Source organism: Miniopterus schreibersii (genome assembly GCF_964146895.1).
Source record: "Miniopterus schreibersii genome assembly, chromosome: 1".
NCBI classification, from domain to species: domain Eukaryota; kingdom Metazoa; phylum Chordata; class Mammalia; order Chiroptera; family Miniopteridae; genus Miniopterus; species Miniopterus schreibersii.
This window is the reverse complement of record NC_138101.1, coordinates 91,466,568-91,494,306: the sequence shown is the minus strand read 5'-3', so window position 1 is coordinate 91,494,306 and position 27,739 is coordinate 91,466,568. Positions and strand designations below refer to the sequence as shown.

The 27,739-nt window shown below is 37.2% G+C and overlaps 1 protein-coding gene across 2 annotated transcripts; it reads left to right on the top strand.

The window, feature by feature from the left end:
* The first annotated feature begins 16 nt into the window (after nt 1-16).
* On the top strand, nt 17-27,710 carry FBXO33 (F-box protein 33). Of its 2 annotated transcripts, XM_081123602.1 has the most exons (4): nt 17-898; nt 21,059-21,169; nt 21,711-22,396; nt 24,034-27,710. In XM_081123602.1, exons 1-4 carry the CDS (start codon nt 288-290, stop codon nt 24,303-24,305), a joined length of 1,680 nt encoding a protein of 559 aa, XP_080979728.1. In that variant the 5' UTR covers nt 17-287; the 3' UTR covers nt 24,306-27,710. The 2 variants fall into 2 exon arrangements, with proteins under 2 accessions (XP_080979728.1, XP_080979729.1); XM_081123603.1 differs by lacking the exon at nt 21,059-21,169.
* The last annotated feature ends 29 nt before the right edge of the window (nt 27,711-27,739 follow it).

The window sequence follows — 27,739 nt, the reverse complement described above, 5'->3', positions numbered from 1 at the left end:
CGTCAAATTAAGCTCCTACCACTGCTCTGCCTTCGCCTCCAGACGCGGGGAGGGCCTCCGTTTCTTTACGATAAATCCTGCCGCTTCCGGGCTCTTAAACAGTCCAGAAGACGGTTTTGAAGTTCCTGAGTCTGCAGGCCCTGGAGGCGCGTGAGTAAAGTTAGAGAGGCCAGAGGCTGGTTGTCTGGGGGCCACCCCAGCAGAGGCCTTTCCCCCTGTCCGCAACTGTGCTGCACTTGGTTCCGCCGAGACCCACGACGGTTCCGCCCCCTTCTTCCTTGTCATTGATGTTGTTGTTCTTGTCAGTGCCGCAGCCCCGACCGCCGGGAGCTCGAACCCGAGCCAGAGCCGCCCGGGCGGCGCGGTGGCGGCGGCGGCAGTGGCTGCGGCTGCAGCAGCTGCGACGGCTGCGGGGGCTGCTCCGGGGACTGCGGCGGCGGCCGGGGGCGGGCAGCCGGCGGCGGGGCCGGATGGCTCTGTGCGGGCAGGCGGCGGGGGCCGCGTCGCTGCCCAGCGAGCTGATCGTGCACATCTTCTCCTTCCTGCCGGCGCCTGACCGGCTGCGGGCCTCGGCCTCCTGCTCACACTGGCGCGAGTGCCTCTTCTACCCGGCGCTCTGGCCCCAGCTCCGCATCTGCCTCCGGGTCTCACCCGCGGAGCAGCCTCGGCTGGAATTCCTCATGCGCAAGTGCGGCTGGTTCGTGCGAGAGCTGCGCGTTGAGTTCGCCGCGGAGAATTACCTAAGCGGGGGCGGCGGCCCGGGCGACGGAGGCGGCGCAGACCCCGGGACTGGCGGGGAAGAAGTCGAGGCCTTGCAGCTCTCAACCCGTTGGCTGGAAGTGCTGCGCACCTACTTGGAGCTGGTGCTGTGCGTGCTGGTCAGCATCCGGAACAACAGGTAGGCTCGCCTTGGCTCCTCCATCCACTCTCCTCCCCCCACTTCTTCCCCCCTCCTCCCCCGCAGGGCTCGGAGTTGCCTCCTTCCTCTCACCCAGAAATAGATTCAGTGAGGATGTGCCCGGCCCACTTCAGCGTAGCTTTCTTCAGTGACTGAGGGAATCAGTCCTAACCAGGCGATTTTATTGAGGTGGGAGGACATAATGGCACTCATCACTACTACTTTATAAACAGTGATGTACTTGGTGTTTATCAGACATCACTCCTGGCGCCTTCCAGGCACTGGCTCATTCATCCTCTCAGCGGCGGTGCGATGGAGCTGACAGGCGCCGTCATTATTCATTTTACAGATGGGAGAGCTGAAGCTTGGAGGATGAGGCCTCCGAGTCTTGGGCGAAATAAACACATAACTTGTTTTTTCTGACTCCGAACCTGTCCATTCAAAATAGATCGTGGTCGGGAGACGAGTATGCTACTGGTGTCATAATACAAGACTCTCCCTAAAAGAAATCTTTGACAGCCATTTTCTTACCCGGAGTAGTTTTGATTAACTGGGCCAGGCACAAAGAGTAGGAGAAGTGCTTGTTAAACCTAGGGATTGGGGGAGAACCTGATCATCAGGGTTAGAAGTCCTTCCCCATACACTTCCAGAGTCAACTTGTCCCCCGTGATTCACCTAAAAGTAGCACAGTGCAGCATAGTGGTTGCCTGTGTTGGGCGAATTGGCCGGTGTCTGCAAAGGGTAAGCAGTCTGTAACTGTCTAACTGTCCTCGTCTTACATCAGGATTTTAGTGTAACCCTAGGACTAACTTCCTATGTTCAGTGTTCTAACCGATTTTCCTAATAAGTATTTCTCTTTTTTCTACTCTCTATTGCCCTCCCCATAATCCCATTAATTTTTATTTTCTGTATCTGGGTATTCTAACTGACCTTAAAATTAAACTATGAGTTGGAAAAAAGTTTTAAAGGTCAGAGGAGCAACGTACATAGTAATAATAGTTGAGCAGTCCCCCAGCACTTTCACATTTACCACCTTAATTCATCCTTTCAATGACCCTGTGAGTTGGGCAGGAGGGCTACTATTATCCCTGTTTTATAGAAAGGAACCTGACACTTAACAATGTCAAGTGCTGTGCACATTGTTATACAGCATTGTTTTTCTCCAAGATCAGTGTCTTTATTTTTGCAATAAATGTAGTATGTTGAACATTATGCATTATATTGACCAGGGTTGAGAGGTCCTGGTTTAATGCTAGGCTACATATATACATGCATATATATACACATACGTATGTGTGTGTGTGTGTGTATTAGCTAATCCCTTCACCTTTTTTTTTTTTTCCCTTCACCTTCTTTATCCAGTCACCCTCACCCACCTCCCCTCAGGCACCAGTCTGTTCCAAAAGTGGGGGAGATAAGCATATAGCTCCAAGTTGTATCCAGAGCATGGCTCAGTATTCAAGTGGCCTTTGTATTTCCCTAGCTTTTCACACCAAGCCATTCCATTTCCTTACTTTGATTTTATGTGGCAAGAAAGGCCTTTTGAGGCCTTGATCAGGTTAGAGACTCTTTAACAGAGTCAAATGTATGGCTAGAGGACCAACTGATCCCGAAGTTGAAAAGATTCAGTCAGTGAGCACTAAACTACTGATGAGACCAAGAGTGGGGGTGAATTCAGCAAGTACCAATTAGATTTTTATGTTCTGAGATATGATAGCACTTCTGAGCAACCATCCAAAAAAGCATGCCTTTGGTCTAAGAGCAAGTCTTGCACAGTGCCTAGTTTCTAGTGCCTGGTTTGTTAGTTGGATGGATAACATTACATAGGCAAAATAGTGCTATATAACATCTTCCCTTTATTGTTTAATTCTTCTTTACCTCCGTTCCTCCCCCCATCACTTTTTTTCCCAAGTTTATTGAGGTATAATTGACAAATAAAACTATACCTTCTCTTTTATTAGCATCCCAATCTACCTGCCTATGAGGCCACCCTATGCCTGTCCTCCTGGATTAGCTATCATTTCTATACAAATACAATATACTGTCATTCCTGATTTTAAGGTTTTGTCATTTACTGTAGGGATGGTGCTGTGTTGTGCTGTATTGTGTATCTGTAAAATTGAAGTGTAATGTCATTGCATGTATTACTACTAATGCTGTTTCAAAGGTTCTTTTAAATCTATGTTTGGAAATAAGTTAATATCACCTTTATTTTGAAAATGTCTTGAGATACTCTAGTAATATTGGAAGTATTAATACGAATATTAAAAACATAAGTGGTGCCCTACCCAGTTTTGCTCAGTGGTTAGAGCGTCGGCCTACAGACTGAAGGGTCCTGGGTTCGATTTTGGCCAAGGGCACATATCTTGGTTGCAGGCTCCATCCCCAGCCTCAGTTGGGATGTGTGTGTGTGTGTGTGTGTGTGTGTGTGTGTGTGTGTGTCTCTCTCTCTCTCTCTCTCTCTCTCTCTCTCTCTCTCTTTCCCCCCCCCCCCTTTCTCCCTCTCTCCCTCCCTTCTAAAAAGCAGTGGAAAAAATATCCTTGGGTGAGGATTTTTTTTAAAAAAAAAACACATAAATGGGACTAGTTTTTTTTTAATTTTTACAAATTTGAAAATGTTTTAAACAAAGTTGTTTATTCGGTTACTGTAGTAAATCCTCTTCTTATTTCCTTCCATAATCACTTAAACTACAGACTGAGGTTCAATGAAGACCCAAAACAACTTCATGTACTGGTTTTTTTGATTTTCTAAAAACATAAAATTTAATGACTAATGAGAAGAATGAATATGTAATATTCTTTACATTTCTGAGTTAAATTTATAGTGGTTTTGTTTTATGATTTCTGCCATTTTATAAGTAGAAAAGGGGTATAAAACCTACCAGGTCACAAATTTTATGCTTCCAGGCTGTGCTGAATTCCTTTATATAATTCATATTTTTCACACTCTTACTCTGTTGTGTTCCAGTTATTTTCATGTCCCTCAGGAAAAGAACTGAAATTAACCTGGAGTTGTGGAAAGTTTTCAAGGGTATTGTTCTGAGAGGATCTTTGACTTTTTGTTTTGCTTGATTTGGGAGTTTAACATGCAAATGTAATTTCAGTGTGACTGTAGCCACCTTACGGATATCTTAGGTATTAGGAACAACTGATGAGGATCAAGGAGGTACAGAAATGCCTCTCAGAGGATAAAACACAGTCCTCCAGGTTTCAGAGCTCCCCTTCTTTACTGCTAGGATACCTGCCTTGATGAACAGTAAGAACAGAAATACAGTGTGTACTCATTCAACTATATTATAGGTTAAGTAGGGTGAATTTTTTCTGCAGTTGTCCTACAGGAAATTGTACTTAGAAGTTCAAAATAACAGCCCAGCCGGGCGTGGCTCAGCGGTTGAGCGTCGACCTAGGATCCAGGCGATTAGGGTTCGATTCCCAGTCAGGGCACATGCCCGGGTTGCGGGCTGCAGTCGATCAATGACTCTCTCATCATTGATGTTTCTATCTCTCTCTCCCCCTCTCCTTTCCTCTCTCTGAAATCAATAAAGATATATTAAATATATATTCAAAATAATAAATTTAGATATGTATACTTAGGATTTAATCTAGTTGTTGAGTACTGCCTATTAAAATACTGTATTTCAGAATTCTTAGGAAAAATGAGAGTTAGGTGGATAAGATTTATGATAATAGTTAATAGCTCAATCATTAAAAATCTTAAACAGGCAAAAGTACATTGTTATCATCTAGCTTATGCTTTTCTGGACTATGTCAGTATTTTTACATAAGCTTTTTGGGGGCTGAAATGCTATATTGGGGGCGGAACTTTTTTTAAAGATGAATACTGTAACAGACGAGATTTTTTTTTTTTAAGAGATTGACTTTCTTCTTAAAATCTGGTTACAGCTCCAACTAGATGCATGTAGATTGACCACTTCATGACTATGCCAGCTTATGTACCCTGTTAATAGTAGAAGGTATATTAATAATTCTTAGATTTGGTCTTAGTAATTTGGCATATGCTGCAGCGGAGAGTCTTCCTTTATATGGTTTTCTCAACATCAGTCTACCAAGACCCAATAATTTATAAGCCCATTTAAAAATACATTTTAAAATAGGTTAAAAATTCTTTGGACATTTCATATTACTATCAAAGATGGTAGGAAATGCCTTGAACATCTTATTGCCACAACCCTCAGCCTTATTTTTCTTGATTTTTTTCCCCATCCTAGTGTAATAAATACATGTAAAAAATAGCTGTTCACTTTTTAGAGCTTACTTTTACTCTTTACTTAAAGAAGCCCATTTACAAATAAATATATTATGCCCAGCTGGGAGTGGCTCAGCGGTTGACCGTCGACCTAGGATTCAGGAGATCAGGGTTCAATTCCCCGTCAGGGCACATGCCTGGGTTGCGGGCAGCAGCCAATCAATGACTCTATCATTGATGTTTCTATCTCTCTCTCTCCCTTTCCCTTTCTCTCTGAAATCAATAAAGATATATTTAAAACAACAACAACAAATAAATATATTAAAATGTATTGGGACTCTGACCAGTCTACACTCCTACGAGGTGGTTGCCTATAGACAAGAGGGGCGAGATGGTGCGTACCCAACAGACTCCTTACCTTAAAATTGGCAAATTAAAGTGGTTCCGTAGGGATAGCGTCAAGGTCATTGAGAAGGGATGAGACCCCAACCTGCTAAAGAAACTAACCTCCTGGGAGAGCTGCTGAGAGGATTTAGGGCTCTTTCTAGCCCATGGGTACATTCTTAAAATGATTAAGAACTGATAGTTGGAGAATAGGAAGTAAAACTCAACAAAAGCTTGTCAAAGTAAAATATTTTTTCTGTGTTAAATGAAGCTAGCAGCTTTTGAGTAAAGTGATTAAATTACTTCCGTTTTAATGTGATAGTTCTGAAGCAGCCTTGAAAGAGTTCACCCAGTTTGATCAGTTTATATAGGACCTAATATAACAGTTATTTTTAAAAATCTGTTTTTCATCCTCCAGATATTGAGAGCTTACTGTGTGCTAGTGAAAGCTCCTCATTCCCATGGTGTCAGTATTCTAGAGGGAAAAGGCAGACAGAAACAAGTAAACAAATGAAAGAAAGTTTCAGTTGTGAAAATAAAAGAAAATCTGAAAATAAAAGAGAACTATGTAATAGTGACTAGGTAGCAACATTAGGTAGAGCTGTGAGGGAAAACCTCTTTGAATTGCAACATGAGTGAAAAGAGTCACCCATCTGAAGATCTAAGCAAATAGAATTCCAAGCTGAAAAAAATGGTAAGCACCAAGGCCTTAGGCCAGACAAATATTTGGCCTGTTGAAGCGGTAGGAAAGTACCATGTGAATGAGGATAAGAACGGAGCTCTGAGATTTAGAGAGAAAGGAAAGGTTATGTGGGCTTCAGAATGAAAATTTCAACTATATTCTAAGAATAGAAGAATTAATTGATTGAAAAATATTAAGGTCAGAAGTAATGTGACCTAATTTGCATTTTAAGACAGTCACTCTGGTTGCTATGTAATGAATTCTAAGAGGGCACAAGAGAGGAAGCAGGAAGACTGGTTGGAAAGCTGTTGCAATGATCTAGGCAAGAGATGATGGAGACAGTTGAGATGAAGAAAAGTGGATGGATTTGGAATATATTTTGGAAGTAGAGCCAAGAGGACTTGCTGCTTGGATGGAGATTAAAAAAAGGAAGGGCCCTGGCCTGGTGGCTCATCCTTTACACCAAAAGGGGGCGGGTTCAATTCTGGTCAGGGCACATTCGTAGGTTGCAGGTTCCATCCCCGATTGGCTTAGGGGAGGCAACCAATGGGTGTTTCTCTGTCTCCCTCTCTCCCTTCCTCTCTCTCTAAAATCAATAAAAACATATCCTCAGGTGAGGATTTTTTTAAAAAGGAATAATCATATTTTTATTATTTCTCTATAAGACTCATTTTTCTTGTTCTTAGCACTGTTAAAATTATCTTTTAATAGCATGTTAAATAGCAATTTTATATGTCAATCTTATTTTTAAAAATTTTGTATGGCAACCTTATTTTTAAAAATCTTTTGTGTAACCTCTGGGATTTGAGGATGATAGTAATTCTGAGATGGTAATCGAGTAAATGAATTTGTAAAGCAAATTCTGAGAAATTACTTTTAGTTAATGGATCATAATAAAGCTAATGAGGAATGCTGTTATAGGCTGATGACTTATTTCTGATCTCTAAAGTTGTACTATCTAATAGGTAGCTACTAGCCACATAGAGCTTTTTTCAAAAAAATTTGGTTTTAATTTATTTTTTATTTTAGAGAAAGAGGGAGGGATAGAAACATCGATTAGCTTCCTCCTGCATGCTCCCTACTGGGGATCAAGCCTGCAACCCAGGCTTGATCATGGTCATGTGTCCTGACCATGAATCGAACCAGTGACTTCTTGGTGCGTGGGTCGATGCTCAGTCCACTGAGCCACACTGGCCAGGCATAGCCACATATAGCTATTTAATTTATTGAGTAAAATTAAAGATTAAGTTAGTTGCACTAGCCACATTTCAAGTGCTACATAGCCATATGGCTACCATATTGGACAGCATAGAATAGAGCATTTGCATCATGACATTTGAAAGGTTTATTGGACAACATTTCTGTAAAGAGTTGTTTGAGCTGGCTGCAGTTATTCATTACCATCTGTGAGAGGAAGAAATAAGTATCTTATCAAAGTATTATGTGGATGTAAACACACTTGATATTGGACATGAACTGAAAAGAATAGAATTGACCTGAAAGAATTTCATGCAGTGAGGTAGATTATTCTAGCTTTCAGCTTTTTAAAAAAGGAAAACATTGCATTTTATGAGCTACTTTACAGCATTGTAGAAGGTTTTAACTTTTTTAAGAGCATCTTTTTAAAGTACAAAGTTCTTATGGGTTCCCCTTTTCCATAGTTAGTCTTAACTGTATTAACTCTAATTTAAGGTGGCTGTTTTTGGCATTTGGGCACTGGTACTACTTTATTACATCAAAAGAAATAATTTTGGATCCTCTGAAATGAAAGAAAATGTACTGAAATTGCTGCCACAGATAAAGTTCCCCAATTTTGAACCATAGAAGAGAGAACAAGACCATTATGACCAAGATATTAGAAGCCTTTGTATCCTTAGATGTATTAAACAGTCCAACAGAAATGCCAGAAGAAGATAAAAGGTTTTTAGCCCTCTGCAGTTATACCTTGAGGATTAATTCTTAGGTCCATAGGTGGTTAAGATGGTTTTGAGAAATTGCCGAAACTAACCCACTGAATCTATATGTGTAGGTTTTTATAAAAGGTTATCAAAAATTGTGATGGTGGTTTAATTTATAGAGAAATTCATATGCTAAAAAACAAGATATCTGTTTAGTGGAAGTTTAATATACATATTTAAGTTGTATATTTTTCATATGCATCTTAAAACTATGGTTGAGTCCAGCTGGCATGGCTTAGCAGTTGAGCATTGACCTACGAGCCAGGAGATTGTGGTTCGGTTCCTGGTCAGGGCACATGCCCCAGTTACGGGCTCAGGCTGGTGCAGAAGGCAGCCAGACAATGAATCTCTCGTCATTAATGTTTCTCTCTCTCTCTCCCTCTACCTTCTTCTCTCTGAAATCAAAGCTATGTTTAGAAGAGGAAAAAAAACTATGGTTGAAAAGATAAGTGCAAATCTTAGGTTTTGAGGAAAGAATTTTATTTTTCTGGGCAATTATGTTCTTTTATTTATTTTTTAATCCACACCTGAGGATATTTTTTCCATTGCTTTTTCAGAGCGAGTAGAAGGGAGGGAGAGACACAGAGAGAAACATCCACAACGACATGAGAGAGAAACATTGACGGGTTGCCTCCAGTCGGGGGAGCGGGGAGCCTGCAACCGAGGTCTGTGCCCTGGCCTGAACAAACCCAGGACCCTTCAGTCCCTGGGCCGACACTCTAACCATTGAGCCAAACCAGCCAGGGCCAATTATGTTATTTTAGAGGGGTTCCTAGTATATAATGTACCTGAAAACTGGTCTGCACCCTAAATTTGTGATGTGTGAGGTATCGCTAAACAGACCCTAGTTTTTGTCGTACACTGAGGTAAATATAACATTCAACAAATATTTATTGAATGCCAGGCCCTGTTCCAAGAGCTGGGGATACAGCAGTAGTCAAAAAATCCTGTCATCATAGAGCTTGTTCTAATGGGAAAAGAAAACAAAAGTAAAATATGTAATATCACAGTTGGTAATAATGCATGAAGCAAAATGAAGCACTCAAGGGAGATGGGAATGGTGGAAGTGGAAAGGAGTGTTGCTTTGTAAAATAGGGAACTTAAGGAAAGGAGGGAGCAACCCAGGTGCCTCTTTTGGAAAGGAGCAATAATGGAAGAGTGGTACTGCAGTGGAACTATGCATGCTGAAGTATATCACAGAAAGCAATGAAATGTAGAAGGAAGACGTTGACTAGTAAGGGGCAAAGGTGATATGGAAATCAGTAGGACCTTATTAAGCTCTTGTAAGAATTTGACTTTTACTCTGAGTGAGGTGAGGGGCCATGAAAGAGTTTTGAGTTGAGTGACATGATCTAATATTTCAAAAGGAATATTCTAACTGCTGTGTTGGGACGCATTTGTAGCAAGACAAGGGCAGAAGCAACAAGCTGGGTTAGGAGGCTGTTGCAGTAATCCAGGCAAAACATGTTGGTGGTGTGGACCAGGGTAAGAGCAGTGAAAGCAATGAGTGCATTAGTCTGATTCTGTATTTTTATCTGGAGACCTTTTAGAAGTGGAATGTAAATATAAAAGATTAGATATAATTGTTTGGCTAACGTTACAGTGCCCTTTTAATTACTACTCCCTAAATATGTCTAAAAATAATTTTCCTTTAATAGTTTTTATTCATTTTGTTTTCCTTTTGTGTTAATGATTTGCTCTCTCTTTAAAAAATAGATACCTTAGGATTTGGATACAGTTTATTTTCTGAAAACATGGCTTGTCTTTGGTATTTAGCTCCTTTACCACCAAGTACTTTCAAGCAATGCCTTATTCATATAGGCCTTACATAAATTTGAGTCAGTCTATTGAATAGTCCCAGAAACTTCCTTGTCTTCCTTACTGTAGTCACTTGGGATTTTCTTTTCTGTTTTCTTCTCTTTCACTTTCTTCTTGCATATAAATCCATTACTACTTGGAATTTGCCTAAATCTTGCCCTAATATGAGCTATGGGTTCAAGATGGTGGGACTAAGTTGAAAGGAAGAAGCAGATGGTACTTTGCACAAAGATTCTTCCTTCCCTTTGCCCCCATATCACTTGTCTCATCGCCTATACAACTAGGCCCAGGTAAATCTGTTTTTCTACTCAGACACTCAAAATTTGTACTCTTCTATTACCTCTCTTAAGTGGACAAGGAAAAGGGAGGAAATGGAGGACAGAGTTGAGCTACCTTTTAACCTGGTTTGTTATTCATATGTTGCTAGTAACTTCAAAAAGACTCTTTTGGGAACCTCAAAAGGACAATTTTAGAATCAAGGCAAAGAAGAAAGTTGGTCACCTGAGGTCAAAGACTTAGATCTTCTGTAGCTTAGACCCACCTTCTCAAGCCACATACCCTCTCCACACAAGAGTCCTATTAGAGTCACCACCAGGGTCATGGGACTGGGTAAGGTTTATTCCTATTGCTGTACTGAAGGGAGTTGAGTAGGTTTGTGCTTGACAGCCCTTAAAATCCTAAGCTAGGCCGTGGCTGGTGTGGCTCAGTAGATTGGATAGGTTGAGCAGCATCCCGTATACCAAAAGGTGGCCAGTTCTATTCCAGGTTCGGGGTGCATACAGACGGTAGCCAACTGATGTCTGTCTGTCTCTCTCTCTCTCTTCCTCTCTCTCTCTTTAAAATCAATATAAACATATAATAATAAAAAATTTTAAATAAATAAAATCCTAAGCCAGTTTTCATGGAGAAACAGCAGTATTCAACAACCGTATAATATGAGCTCTATTATTTTACAGATGGTGAAACTGAGGCACAGAGTAGTTAAATGGTCTTGCCAGGTACACAGTTACAGAAATGACTGCCTTGTTTTCTGATTTTTTAGTGAAATTTTCAAACACACAAAAACTAGACACAGTGACCCTGTTGTCCAGTTTCAATAATTTAAGGATTTTTTCTTATTTGCTTTCTTTTATCTTTACTGAAGTATTTTAAAGCAAATCTAAGATATTGGTATCATTTTACACTATTTACCTCAGTGTAAAGCTCTGAAAATTATGGACATTTTTATATGTAGCAACAGTGTCATTAATACATTTAACAAAGTTATCAATAATTTCTCTGTCTCACCTGATTTTTTTTAATGAGCCTTTTTAAAAACTTTATTTCTACTCCAAGAGTCCAAACTCCTGTACACTTGAAATGTAATCAACATAACTTTTCACATTATTGGCACACAGTGCATATTTTAATAATTGAATGAGCAAAGAGTAGGAGAGCAGTCTAGTCTGTAGGCTAAGTTTCTGAGTTATAAGTACTTAATCATCTGATTTAGCTCTGTATCTGGAACTGATGATTTTTTAAAATAGGATTAAAGGGGAATGCAATTAAGTTGAATTCATTCTTTTCTGGCTATAGTGTGGCCTTTTGCATGTTTTAGAAAGATTGATTATTAATCACATTTTAGGATTTGCAAAGGGACTAGTAAGTAGGTTGTATCTTATTAATGTTACCATAGGAATGGAGCTAAATTAATTTGAAGAATTAAGATGAAAGAAAAACTGTTTAACCAACTGTAATGTTTCCCAGTATGTTTTTGTTACATGCTTTTCGCAATCACATGGTGGACATTGTGCCTGAAAGAATCATGTTTGCTTCTTTAGTTCGCTTGCTGACGCAACAGTAAATAAATGAATGAATAAACTAAGTAAATAAAACGCAGGTCACAGATACCATCTTTAAGTAAAGGGATTATGTGGCACAATTCCCTTGTTACTGGTATAGTCTCCAGGCCTCAAAGTGAGACATCTATTTATTGCCACGGTTCAGTAGGTTCTGTTCTAGTGCTGTTGCCTCTATGTTCTTTTCAGTCCTTTTTTATAATCTGAAACAATAATGAGCCACCTCAGGGCTATATGCAGTCTCCGTGGCTTCACCAAAAGACTTATAATGTAATTTCAGTATGATATATTTGAAAATTGCCCTTGAGTTGCCAGGGTTTTTCCCCTAATTTTTAAAGTGAATTATTGTTTTCTGTATTACTTAATAAGTAAAATTTTATTTTGAATGGAAAAATAAGTACCTAAAAATTTTTCCACAGATATCTCTCAGATACTACTCTAAAATATACCACTTATAATTTTTCCAATAACTTTCAATAAGACCATTGTATTCAAGGACTCGGTTTAATTATAAGAAACAACATGAACTAAGTGGGAGTCAGAACCCAGGTTCTCTACATAGCTCTGCCCTAACTAGTAATGCAGTTTCACACAAGTCACATTAATTTCCTCATGTATAAAGAGAAATTATTGAATTGGATGATCCCACAAATCATTCTAGCTTCAAAAGTATGTCAGTGATTACATCTGTAAAGAAAGTTTGTGCATGTATTTCTGGTTATACTGTAACAAGATTACCATTTTACTGCTGCAGATAAAAAGAATTTTTGTTAAATTGCCCTTGAGTGACATGTGTCTAACATTGCTGGGACATTTAAAAATATTGTATAGCTGGAACTAAAACAGAAGTCTTCCAGGGAGTCTCCTTATATTAACTTGTTAAATTTAATAATATGCAGGTTGTTAATTTTTAAATGATTTTCATGTAAATTAAGTTCTTTTAAAGGTGAAAAGCTATGTAAAAGTAATTTATTTCTTTTCTGAATTTCTGCATAGTCTGTATTTGTAAAAATAGAATATTTGAAAGATACAGAAAAAGTAAAAAATTCACAAGAGATAATCGCTGCTAAAATGTGATACATCCTTTTGCAAAACAGGAATAATAATCTATGTGTGGTTTTCTATTAATATTATATCATGCATTTTTTAGAAAGGTCAAAATCCAGAACACTCTCAACATCAAATGCTGCCAAAATATGGAACAACAGGAACTCTCATTCATTGCTGGAAGGAATGCAAAATGGTGCTATCACTATGAAAGATAATTTAGCAGTTTCCTACAAAACTAAACATACTCTTACAATACAATCCAGCAGTCACGCTCCTTGGTATTTGAAAGAAGTTGAAAACATACGTCTTCACAAAAGCCTGCATGTGACTTTTATAGCAATTTTATTCATAATTGCCAGAATTGGAAACAACCAAGATGTCCTTTAGTAGGTGAATGGATATATTAACTTTGGTACATTCAGACAGTGGAATTCTTATTCAGTTCTAAAAAGACATGAGTTATCAAGATATAAAAATACATGGAAGAACCTTAAATGCATATTTCTAGCTGAAAAAAGACAATCTGAAAAGGCTATATACTGAATAATTCCAACTATATGAAATTCTAGAAAAAGCAAAACTAGAGACAATAAAACAATCAGTGGTGGCCAGCAGTGGGGAGGGGAGAGATCTGAATAGGCAAAGCACAGAGAATTTTTAGGGCAGTGAAAAACTCTGTGTGATATTGTAATGATGGATATATGTCATTAAACATTGGTTCAAACCCACAGAATGTACACCACCAGGAGTGAACCCTAAGGTAAACTATGGACTTTGGGTAATTATGCTCTGTCAGTGTAAATTCATCCTGGGTAAAAAAATGTATCCTTCTGATGAGTGATGTTGATAATGGGAGAGATTATGCATGTGGGATAGGAGGTAAATAGGTCTTCTCAATTTTGTTGTAAACCTAAAACTACTCTTTAAAAAAAGAAGTCATTTTGCCCTGGCTGGGTGGCTCAGTTGGTTGGAGCATCATCCTGTACACCAAAAGGTTGTGGGTTCGATTCCTAGTCAGGTCATATACCTAGGTTTCGGCTTCAATCCCCGGTAAGGACGTATACGGGAGAAGCAACCAGTGTTTCTCACATCAATGTCTCTCTCTCTCCCCCCTTCTCTTCCTCCCTCCCTCTCTCTCTAAAAAAAAAAAAAAAAAAGTTATTTAAAAATTGTATCATGTTAATATATATGGTATACAGTATTTAAAGTAAATGATTTTTTTACACTTAGTCATTCAGTTAAGTAGAGCATTTTAAGCCCCCTACAAACCCAAAGTATATGTAATTTACTCATTTTTTATAAAATACCCTAGCCATCAAGGGTAGCTAAACATAGAATTTGCATTTTAAGAAATCAGTCAATTCCCCCCATCATTTGTTTGTTTTGGGGGGTTTTTGTTGTATTTTTGTAGGTTTTCTTAAATTAAGGTATAATTGGCCCCGGCTGGTGTGGGTCAGTGATGAGCGCGTTGGCCGCTCACTGGAGGCTCGCAGGCTCAGGTCCATGTCAGGGGCCCATACCTGGGTGGCAGGCTCAGCCCCAGCCCCAGGTCAAGTTGCTTGTGGGAGGCAACCAATCGATGTATCTCACGTTGATGTTTCTCTCTCTCCCCCTCCCCAATCCCTTCCACTCTGTCTCAAAATCAATGGGAAAATATCCTCACTCCTTGGGTGAGGATAAAAAAAAAATTTCATTGAGGCATAATTGACATATAACATTATATTAGTTTCATGTGTACAACATGACTGCAGACTCGTGTACATTGCAAAGTGATCACAGTAAGTCTAGTTAACCCCTCTCCCCATCTTAAAAACAGTGCATTAGTGTTTCATTTCTATGATCTTTTTCAAATGTATGTCTTTTAAGACAGTAAATCTCAATTGGGACGCACATCTCCCCCACTTTTCCCCAACTTATGCCTAACATCATTTGTGAAAATGTTACTAACAGAAATGGGCTGTGCATGTAAACACAGTAAAGAAAAAATTTTAAAGGATATGTGTATATACGACCACTGATTCTTAGCCCAGAAATAGGCCCACATAAACATAATAAACTGATCTTTGACAAAGGAGCAAAGGCAATACAATGGAGAAATGATAGACTTTTCAACAGTGTTGGGACAACAGGACATCTACATGGGAAAAATGAATCTAGACACAGACCTTATACCCGTCACAAAAATTAACTCAAACTGGATTACAGACTTAAGTGTAAAACAACAGAACTATAAAACTCCTAGAAGATAATATAGGAGAAAAATCTAGATGATCTGGGGATTGGCAATGACTTTTTAGATACAACACCAAAGGCATCGTCCGTGAGAACAAGAATTGATAATCTGAACTTCATTAAAATTAAAATTTTCAGCTCTGTGAAAGATACTGTCAAAAAATAAAAAGAGAAGCCACGGACTGGGAAAGAATATTCACAAAGTACGTATCTGATAAAGAACTGTTAACCAAAATATACAAAAAGTCTAAAATTCAACAATAAGAAAGCAAACAACCCTACTAAAAAGTGGGCCAAAGACCTTAACAGACATCAATATATCTTCATCATAGTAGATATATAGGTGGCAAATATGCATTTGAAAAGATGCTGCACATGGTATGTCATCAGGAAAATAAAAATTGAAACAACAGACATCACTACATCTAGTAGAATGGCCAAAATTTAAAACAACGCCAAATGCTTGACAAAGATATGGAACTACAGGAACTCTCATTCATTGCTGATGTGACTGCAAAATGATAGTCATTTTGTAAAACAGTTTGGCAGTTTCTTTCAAAACTAAACCTCCAAAATCCATGCTCCTTGGTATTTACCTGAGTCAAAAATTCTTTTAGGGGATAAATGGGTGGAAAGGGGTAAATTTGTAATACTTTCAACAATAAAGATAAATTAAAACATTTAATAAAAAAAACTTTTTTTGTCCACACAAAACCCTGCACACATGTTTATAGCAACTTCATTCTTAACTGATAAAATTGGAAACAACCAAGGTGTTTTTCAGTAAGTGAATGGATGGATAAACAGCCAGACAATAGAATATTATTCAGTATTTTTAAAGAATGAGCTATCAAGCCATGAAAAGACATGGAGGAAACTTAAGTGCATGTTACTAAGTGAAAGAAGCCAATCTGAAAAGGCTACATACTGGTTTCAAAGTGTCTGTACTATATTGCATTCCCAGCAACATGTATAAGAGTTCTAATTGCTTTACATAGTATTATCAGACTTTTAAATTTTAAACATTCTAGTATGTGTGAGTGGTATCTCATTAAGATTTTAATTTTTATTTCCCTAATAATGATGAGCATCTTTTCATGTGTAATTTGCCTTTGGATATTTTCCTTAGTACAGTGTCTATTCAGATCTTTTGCCCATATTTACACTTGGCTGTTCTGTCTTACTAAGTTGTAAGAGTTCACTATATATTTTGAATACAAGTTTTTTAAACTAAATTTATGTCCTAAATATATTTTCTCTAGTCTTTTGCTTGTCTTTTCATTTTCTTAACTATCTTTTGAAAAGCATAGGTGTTCATTTTGATGAAAACCAGCTTATCAGTTTTTTTCTTTAATGATTTATGCTTTTTGTGTCTTATCTAAAAAATATTTCCCTAATCCAAAGTCAAAAGATTTTTCTCCTGTATTAAGCAGTATTATCATTTTAGCTGTTAGATTTAGTTGTATGATCCATTTTGAGTTAATTTTTCTAGATTGTGTGAGCTAAGGATCCAATTGTCATAGCACCCTTTTTAAAAAATATGTTTTCATTGATTTTAGAGAGAGGAAGGGGGAGAGAGAGATTGAAACATCAATGATGAGAGAAGAGCATTGATTGGCTGCTCCCTGCACACTCTCTACTGGAGATCGAGCCCACAACCCAGGCATGTGCCCTGACAGGGAATCAAACTGATCTCCTGGTGCATGGGTCACCACTCAACCACTTGAGCCACACCGGCCAGGCCCTAACACCATTTTTTAAAGACTATCCTTTTTACATTGAATTAACTTTCCAAATTTGTCACAGTTGCTATTTTTCATTTTATTTATCATTATCTTATACAAAAACATTATTTGGATACAGTGACCATATATGCATAGACCTAGTCTGGTCTCTCTCTTCTGTTCCATTGATTGCTGAATCTGTGCTTAAGCCAATACCACCCTATCTATAATCAGTTGCTTAGAGTCTTGAATTCAGATAGTGTAAATAATCTAACTCTGTTCTTTTCAAAATTGCTTTGGCTATTCTAACTAACTTGCTTTTTCTTATAAATTTTAGAAACAGCCTGCTGAGTTTTGATCGGGATTGTGTTGAATCTATTAATAATTTGGGGAGAACCAACATGTTAACAATATTCCAGCATGTTAATAGTCTTCTGATAAACAAGTGTAGTATATTTTCCACTTAATTAGGTCTTTGATTTCTCTCAGCAGTGTTTTGTAGTTTTCAATGTACTGTTGTCAGATTTATTCCTAAGTATTTCATATTTTTGATGCTATTGTAAATAGTACTGTTTTTTAAATTTCAGTTTCCAGATGTTCATTGCTGGTATATAGAAGACAATTGATTTTTATATATTGACTTTGTATCCTGTGACCTTACTAATAAACTAACTTATTAGTTCTAGCAGCTTTTTTAATTCCTTAGAATTTTTGTGTAAATGATCAAATAATTGGCAAATAAAGACCATTTTACTTTTCCACTCCAATCCATGTGCCTTTTTATTAATGAGTAATATTATGGAGTTATATTTTTAATAGCTGGTTTAAGTTCCTTGTTTGTTAATTTCTTCATCTGTCATTTCTTGGTACTTGATTCATTTTTTCCTAGTTGTGAGTCATTTTTCCTTTTTCTTTATGTCTAGTAATTTTGATTGGATGCCAGACATTGGTATTTTTTCCATTGTTGAGTCCTGTATTTTTTAATTATTTTTATTCCTTTAAAGACTGTTGGGCTTTGATGTGACACAGTTAATTTCTGTGAAATCAGTTTGATTCTTTTGAACTTTTGCTTTTAAGCTTTGTCAGGACAGATCCAAAATACCCTTTACCTAGGGCTAACTAATCTCCACTACTAAGGCATGCCTTTCTGGGAACTCTACCCAGCACTGCCCCTGTATTAGTCTCTGTGAACTTTGGCCGGTGGGAACATAAACTCTTCCCACCACTGTGTCTGCTCTACTATTTTCCAGTGGTACTTTCTCCAGCCTTGTGCAGTTTCACCCCACACATGTGCAGATCACTACTCAACCAAAGACTTGGGTAATGTCTTGGCAATCCCCTCTGCAAGTTCGTGGTGTGCTTTCTGTGCAGCTCCCTTATCCCTGGTACTCTGCCCTGCAAATTCTACCCACTGTGGGCTCCCCAAAATCTCTGTCTTCTCAACTCAGGGAGACTGCTGGATTCATTTTAGGTTCCCCCACCCTGTGATGAAGCCTGGAAACTCTCCAGGCCATTTTCTGAGGCAATGATAATTCTCATTTTTTTCCCTCCTTCAGGGATCACAGTCCTATGTTATTTATTGTCCAGTGTTTGCAAACAGTTGAGTCATAGGTTTTGTCCAGTTTTCTAGTTTTTTACAGTAGGAAGGTGGTTCTCATGGCTGTTTAATCCTTTATGAAAGAAGTAAAAGTTTCTCACATATGTGTTTTAATACCACAGGGACAGTGTTACAGATATACATGCAATAGTAATCAGTGGAAGCTCGGTTGAAGGGAGAAAAATACTGAGATTGTATGAACTTGAATAGACCTCTCCTCTCTGAATACTATTAGAAATTGAATGGCATATCTTTTTTCTACATTATATAAAAACTCATTTTCTCCAGAAATATTCATTCTTTTAGAAGTCTTTAAATTTATTTTTCTTTATAGAAGAGGTTGTGAGAGGCAGAACCTCTTTGTAATTCATAGATACAGTAGCAACTTTAGAATAAAGATATGGTAAAAGGGAAAATACTTTAAAGGCAATCATAGGTATATATTATAGTAATGTGTCCTTTAGAGTCTGATACAGTAGCTATCCTCCCAAGAACAGTTATATATCCTTTTTTGGTTTTTTAATGCTCACCCGAGGATATTTTTCCATTGTTTTTCAGAGCGGGGGGAGAGAGAGAGAAAAACATTGATGTGAGAAAGACAGATCGATTGGTTTCCTCCCACTTGAGCCCCCACTGGGGCTGGGGATTGAGACTGCAACCAAGGTATGGCTTTCCCTTGGCCAGAATCAAACCCAGAGCCCTTCAGTCCACAGGCGGACACTCACCACTGAGCCAGATCAGCTAGGGTTATAGACCCTTTTTTTTAATGGGGGAAAAAGTTTTCCTTTTTAAGTTGATGTCTTCCTTTGAAATATTTTTAAAAATACAGTGTTTTTGATAGTCACATGGAAAGCTGATTAGATCTACTAGTGACTAATTTAAAATTTTTTAGAAGTCAAGAAAAAGCATAAGATTATACTATTAGTAATCCTCCTAATATTTTTCTTGACGTGTTTTACTTTGCTGTTTTATAACCTTTCCGCATTTACCAGTTGGACTCTTAATGTTTTTAGTTTTTATGTATGTGGGATTCTTTTATATATAAAATAACTAATATTTGTTACAAATGTTTTTCTCACTATCTTGGGTTTTCCTTTTTAGTGAGGTGTGCTATTAAATATCAAGTTTTTCGTTTTTATACAGTCAAATTTTTCTCTTTGTAATTTGTTATTTCTAAGCTTAGAAAGTCTTATTCCCTCAGAAATTAGATAAAAACGTATTGCATTTTCATACCAATTTTGTCTTGTTTTGATTTTTTAGTATGGAATGATATCTGCAGATTATTTCAGTCTATTGAAAAGTCCCTTCCATCTCTCCTTTTCACAGTGAACTTTTTTAAAAGATTTGTCTTTTTCACTCTCTCTCTTTCCTCACATCCAATCTCACTTTTTCTCATCACACCACATAAAATGACTTCCACTCAGATCGCCATGTTGCTAAGCCAAATGACTGTTTAGCCCTTATAAGACCTCATGGCAGGATTCGACACTGCCATTGATCACTGGATTCTTTGTAAAAGAGTTATCCTTCCGTCTCTGTGATCTCCACACTCCTGACTTTTCCCCAACTTCTGACTTCTCATTTGCAGCCTCATCCTTCTCTAGTTTAATTATTGAAGTTCCTCACAACTTAACTTTTTGCTGGCTTTTCTTCTCATTTTATACTCTTACCCTAAGCCCCATTGTTCCCATCCAGACTTCATTTATCATTCCGATAACTGCTTGGCTCCAGACCTAGAACTGCCTACTTGACATCTTAACTTGAATATCTTAAAGAACCTCAAGCTCATATGTAAAATAGAGTTCATAATCTAAATATTCTACACCTCACCTCTACCCTCTAACACTGCAGTAATATTTTTCATTAAAATTTTTTTCACTTACTTAAATTTTTTTTTTAAACTTAAATCTTTTATCACTCTTGTGGATTATACATTTCTTATTAAAGTAATCCTAAGTTTTATGTTATAAGTGGACCCTCTACTTGTTTATTATTGGCTTTGAAAGTTTTTTATCTGTATCCAGTTATTAGTTTTCTTCTCCTACTTTATTTAGAATTTTACTCTTAGAAAAGTATATGTTTTGTAGCTAAAACTGAAAGATTTTTACAGTTTTTTTACCTCTCTTGATCAGCATCTATACTTTTGATCATAAATCTGGGGGAGGTTCTCTAGATTTTAGTCAAAGAATGTTCTTACAGAGGAGATAGCTTCAGGGCAGTGCTCAACCCTTGAGCATTGAAGACACTGATTAAGTTAACTGGTTTGGAAAATTTTTATAAATAGCATATATATAAAACTTAGAGCTTAAACAGTTCTTTCATATGTCATTTTGTCTTTTATTCATCCCTAAACCTTTTAAAGTAGGTGGTTTTATTATTGATAAACAATTGAGTCTCAGGGACATTAAGGGACTTCTCCATGGTCATTAAAATACTGAGTTCCTGAACTAATGTTATACCCCATTCCTCATTCCTTAGCACTTATGCTGTTTTTTCTTGTATCACATTGCTTTTCATTGTATGTAAAAATCAATCTGAAAGTCCTTAATTGGATTCTGAGTGAGATAAGCTAGAAACATTCCTAGACTATCCCTTCTGAGTATTTCTATTTTTAATATTTATAGTTTTATGTATTATTTAGACAACTATTTTAAATTATTTTCCTTATAGGAACCTCCAGAAGTTTAGCCTTTTTGGAGACATAAGCGTTCTACAGCAGCAAGGAAATTTGTCAAATACATACCTCAGCAAGGTGGACCCTGATGGCAAAAAAATTAAGCAGTAAGTTATATAGTTAGTGGAAAGGGGCTTATATAATAATAATTTTAGTTATTTTGAGAAATTGTAAGATACGATACAATAAGAAGAGTAATGATTATCTTACTAAAAAGAACATATGTTCTGGAAATGTCTTAACTATGAAATACAGTAATCATTCTATGCCATTCTGTGTTATAAATTTTAAGACAGATCAAAGAATTTTCTGGGTAATTATTACTTTGTGAAACACTTATTTCTCTGCTTGCTTTTGCTATAACATAAATTGTATGTCACCAGTCTTTTCTGCCATACTGGTAAAATGCTGCTTTCCTTGAACAAATCTCTGTACGTTAACATATCTATATGTTTAATACATCTTATTCCTTATATTTTAATGTGAATTTTAATGGTATTTATGATACTTGTGAGTTGGATAGAAATTAAGTAATGAGAGAAAATGGACCTCAAAATTGTGTGCCATTTCATTGCCTATTTTCAAAAGACTGTTAAAAGATTAGAGCTAAATGTGAACAGGATCCTTTGACATGTGTTTTTCTTACAGAATTCAGCAGCTATTTGAAGAAATACTGAGTAATAGTAGGCAACTGAAATGGCTGTCCTGTGGGTTTATGCTGGAAATAGTAACCCCAACATCACTGTCATCTCTCTCAAACTCTATTGCCAACACCATGGAGCACCTGAGTTTACTGGACAACAATATTCCTGGTAACAGCACCCTTATCACCGCAGTGGAACTAGAGCGATTTGTGAATCTACGCTCTCTTGCCCTGGATTTCTGCGACTTTACAGCTGAGATGGCAAGAGTCTTAACCGATAGCAACCATGTGCCTTTGCAGCGACTGTCTCTCCTGGTCCACAATGTTTCTGTGATGCACAAGTCTCTGGACAACATGCCAAATGATGAGCATTGGAAAGCTCTGTCACGAAAGAGCCCTAGCCTTCGGGTCTATATAATGGCTTTTGATATCAAGAGTGAAGATATGTTAAAGATTCTGAAACCCAGTATACCACTAGAGAGGATTCATTTTGACAGCTACATCACTTGTGTTTCAGGAGCTATTGTTGATCTTATATCTAGGCAGTATGACAAGTTCCTCACTCATTTCATATTAATGAATGATGTTATTGACACGTCTGGTTTTCCAGATCTTAGTGACAACCGAAACGAAGATCCGTTGGTTTTACTAGCATGGAGGTGCACAAAACTTGCTCTTCTGGCGATTCATGGTAGGTGATTTTTTATTACTATAATTTGATATTAATATTACATCTAAAACATTCTATGCTAATAAAAAGATAGCACTGGCATTTAGAGTGTTAAGAAATCTTATAACAAATTGATACGCAGATTTTTATACTTTTTAAAGCTTGTAAGATATACAACTTACAGGTGGGAAGTCACATTTCTAAGTGTTCTGCTCCAAGCTCCTGTTACTTTTTCTCCCACCATGTGATTGGTGGCATTTCACAAAAATGGTATTTGAAATTAAATTATTTAAGAAAACATACATATTTACCGACAGTAGAAATATTTCCTCTAATCACAGATCTCTTAAAGATAACATGGAAGGAAAAGAAAGTGTGATTTCTTTCATGCCCATTGCCTCATCTTCTAGATTCTAGGTATTGCCATATTAATTTATATGAGGGGGTTTTTTTAATGTTTTTATTGATTTCAGAGAGAGGGAGAGAGAGAGAGAAACATCAATAATGAGAGTCATTGATTGGCCGCCTCCTGCACACTCCCTACCAGGGATCGAGCCCACAACCCAGGCATGTGCCCTGTCTGGGAATCAAACCGTGACTTCCTGGTTCATAGGTCGATGCTCAACCACTGAGCCACGCCAGCCAGGCCATATGACCTTTTTATTTAAATGGTGGTTCCATTGACGGGGCATATGCTTATTTTATACTGAGGCCTTTCATCTTAATGTAAACTATTCTCATTTGTAGAGAGAGTTTCTATTCTGAAAAATTAGAACATTTTACTTCCTTTTTTTGATACTTATAAGACATTTACAGGATACAAATTAGGAAGTCTCTATGAACATCTTAAACTCCCTTTATTAGCTCTGTTTCTTTTTTTTTAGCCTGCAGCTGTGCCTTGCTTTTCAAGTTTTGTTTTGTAATTTGGTTAGCCAGCAGAGATAGTAACAAAGAATAGACCATTGTTGAAGGTAATAAATAAAATGAGGATTTTGTATAGGATAAAGAAATGTCAGGTTATTCAGAAGTTAATTTAACCCAGTCTTTTTAAAGCTTTTTTCTTCTTTTAAGAAATAAGATGTTAGATATAGCTAAAGCCCCCCATCCATTCCCCTTTTATTCCTTCCCAGAGGTAATTATTACTCTGAAGTTAGTACATATCATTTCCATGGCTGTTTTGTACTTTACTTACTTGCTACTGACTATTAACAATTTATCTTTAAAGCTTAAAGTGTCACTTCGTAACTTGGGACTATTAATGATTTTTCACTAATGAAAAATACCAGTTTAATTATGTATTGTTAATGGACACATATATGTGAAATAAAAAATTTGTTCTTTATTATACATAATTATCCAAACTTATTTTAAACATATATGATTTTACAAAATGTGGATATCAGAATAGGATTACAGCACCTTCCATTTAAACCACCCACAGTAATGTTCCTATGTTCTTGGAGACAATTTCAAACTTTTTGTCTTTTTTATTTCCCCTGGCTAAACAATCATACTTCCTTCTCGAATCTCAGTATATTTTTAAAGGAAAAGGACCAAAATGGTCATTTCGATACAAATTTGTGGAAAAGACTAACTTATCATATAGATAGAATAAAATGCAAGGAAATTACAGTGCTTGTGTTCTGCTTATTTTTAAGGTTACACAGTGTGGGCACACAACCTCATTGCCATTGCTCGTCTTCGTGGCTCTAATCTAAAAGTACTTGAAGTCACTGAAGAAAGCATTGATTTTGACCAAGGTGAACTGGCCGACCAGGATGTGGATCCAGTGCATAACCTTATTGAGCAGGTATCCCTGGGCCTGGGTCATCCTTGGCATGCAGTCATGGACATTGAATCACTCAGTGTCTTCACTGAACCAAATCGTCATTTTTACAGAGAGATGCAAAGCTTCAGCGAAGACATTTAACTTTTTTTTAAATGTACAATTCCTGTGGTTACATATGCAAGTAGGGTCCTATTATGTTCTTTTCAGTAGTGTGAATTAATCCCTTTGTGCTGTGTTTAATCAGTATTAGCTTCATAGAATTATATATGTATATTCTACTTCTTGATCAAAGAACGTAGTCGGGTATTGGTTTAGAAGTTCAAAGTGACAATGTATAGGGCTTTCACGGTTAATGGACTTGTTACCAAACCTTAAGGATATACAACCGAAGGCTGTCTGAGGTTGCTGGCTAACTTTGTTTTTCACTGAGTTACTCTGCCTTTTTGATTATTTTATTCTTTGTGTGTCAGAGCAGAACTCAGGAGCCAAAATATTTTTATACATATATAGATATATACCCATAGCCTGGTGGATTTGTATGCAATATTCTGCATTCACTCATTCTAATAGCATTTCATTAATTTTTATTTGAAATGGAAGGGAGGATATTGTCCCAAATGAGTTATCTTTAACAAAAAAGCCAAGATTTTAACTTTCATTACATATATAAGATTATCACCAATTACCATTCTGAATTTTGTATAGTACTAGGTTAGAACCTTGCTTAACCCTTTTCTTAAGTGCATTTACATAACCAAATACTCAAATTGTTGGATTTATAGAAATTATATCTGACATGATTTTATTTATCAATTATATTACACATTCAAGTTAGCTTTTAAGCCCAGATTTCAAGTAGTGGAGGAAGAAAGAAACTGTATTTCAGGGTAAAACCTCCTAAACGAAAATCATAAAAACAGAATTGTACACACACATGCTTGCAAACAAACATTAGTCGTGAAATCCCTAGCAACAAGTCACTGGATTTTTCTCTGTCAGCGCGCGTGTCAGCTGCCAAAGAATAGACTTAACTGAAGAAGTGCCCACATGCTGGCAGGGGCCGGCCCACTCTGGCCAGCCAGATACTGCTAGATTGTAATATTTAAGGTCGAATTTCGACCTGTGGTACACAGCTGTGCTGTGGCTCAGTCAGCAACCTCAGAACTCTGAAAAACAAAACAAAAAAACGAAAAAAAAAACCATGCACCTGTTTCACTGTGAATAGTGAATGTCAAGGAAGAAAGGAAAAACTGAAAGCTTGTTCTATCACAGGTATGAGCTGCTATGATACATGAAGAACATTCCATGAAGTATGTTTTAAAACCTTGTTATATCTGAGAGGCTTTAAAAGCCGATTTGTTTCAGGGCAACCGCGGTACAGACGTGGTCTCTGTGAGACTTCCACCTGACCCCAGTTTTAAGTGGTACGAATGTTGTGCATTTAATGTTAAAGGACAGTCTGCAATAATAAAGTAGCCAACATGGGTGCCCAGCAGTGCTGAGACCTGGCTGCTCTATTGTAAGCTTTGGAAACACAATTTATGCAACAGATGTCCAGATATGATTCTATTTATGGAAAAAGTTTATATGTGTTTTACAAATGGTTTTACCATCTTATATTAAAATGACCTTTTGACAGGTGTGCACTGTTTTGTCTCCAGTGGGCACATACCATGCGGATTTTATATGTACATCAGTAGTGTGAATCCACTGGCACAGTGTGTGTAAATGCCAGATGTGGTGAGATTTTATCTTATAAATGTGATCAGATAAAATAACTCCTGACAGAAACTGTAAGGAAACCAGCTGAATGTTTGACCTGATGACTGATGTTATATGGTTTATGTTAAATGTATATTCTTTTAATCAATGAATAAAGCATTAAAAAGTGGTCATTGAAATATATCTTATTGTTTATGAAGCATGAAAACTTTTAGTGTTAAATAAACTGCAGTAATACTTATATTGTGTATAATCAATGTTAGCTCCTATTGCAATCTGAGCAGCAAAAATCAAATTTGAGAATATATCATAAAAAGTCTTAATCTGAAATGTTGGGAAGATTTTAATTTTTTAACTCACTTTGGCTAACTACAAGCTTAAAAGCCAATAGACTGGTTAGCACACAAAAAAGCTGCTTACTTCAGTATGCTAGTATTAGATAGCTCATAAACCCCTATATTGCTTTAGTTTGGCTTTGCAATCATCATTCTTGGTTGTTGAAGCAAACGGCTGTCATTTATGAAGAAAATGGCTCTTTTCCTTCTATCTTTCCTTCCTTAATCATTCCAGATACCGACTCTTCTAGGCACTGCCCCACCTTGGAACTGTCATCATACCTGCTGCGTCTTTGTTAGACACATCTAACTCCTCTGAATAAATCACCATGTTTATGTATTTAAAGTACCAAATAGTACTCAAAAATGTATAAAAAAGGAAAGCCTATTTATATATATGAGTAGCATACAAGTGAAGGTTGGTAGAGTAAGGCATGAAACTGGGAGGCTCGACATCTGTTTTCTACTCTAAGCTATGACTCTAATGTTACATGAGCACAGACTCTTCCTTGAGCTTTAGTTTCCTCATCTGTGAAATGAGGGATTGGACTTGGTTATCTAAAGCTCTGATTCTTCATCCAAAGTTTCAGCCCTTGTTAGCCAACAGCTTATAGACATGTACAAGATCCTCTTTGAACAATATTCTCAAAACATAGCTTACTATGAAATTTACATATCTAATTACTTTCACATTTCTCCCACCACCCTAGGAATTTAAAAAGTTAGGGATTCAGTGGAGCAGGGCTTGGAAAGGAAGTGTGCTTATGGTTAAACACATGAATTCAGAAACGAAATTGCTTGGGGCTTATAGCATGAATCAGACTGGATCTTTAGGAAGCCAATACACAAAATGGTGCATATGGAGTTAACACCCAAAAAGATGTGAAAACCCAGTGACTACACAACATTGTTCTATATCAGTGCTTCCCAACCTTTCATGTCCTGACACAATTAGAAAGTATTATACAGCAAACTGGTATAAACTGGAAGGAATTGGAGAAAAAAGTAATCTTTTGTTTATTCTTACTCGAGGATATGTTGTTTTGTTTTTTGTTTGTTTTTATTGATTTTAGAGAGAGAGGGAGGGAGAGATCGGTTGCTTCTCATAGGTATCCTGACAGATCCCGTAACCTGGGTGTGTGCCAGGACCAGGAATCGAACCTGTGACCTTTCAGTATACAGGACAATGCTCCAAACAACTGAGCCACACCAGCCAGGGCTAATTTTCTTTATTATAAATAATATGAAGACTTAGAAATAATGAATTTGTATAGAACTTTCAAATAAAATTTTGTCAAATGTTTTAACTGATAACCTGTTAAAAACTTTTAATATTGCTACCAATGAGAAACCCCCTACAAATAAGTGATTTTTAAACCTTTTTCTTTTCACAGCCATTCAAAACTTAGGCAGCTGATTTATACTTAAATTTAACTGTTCTAGATATAATGGTAAATGGGACACCTGTAGTGCTTTCAACAATAAAGATAAATTGAAAAATAATAATAAAAATAAAAT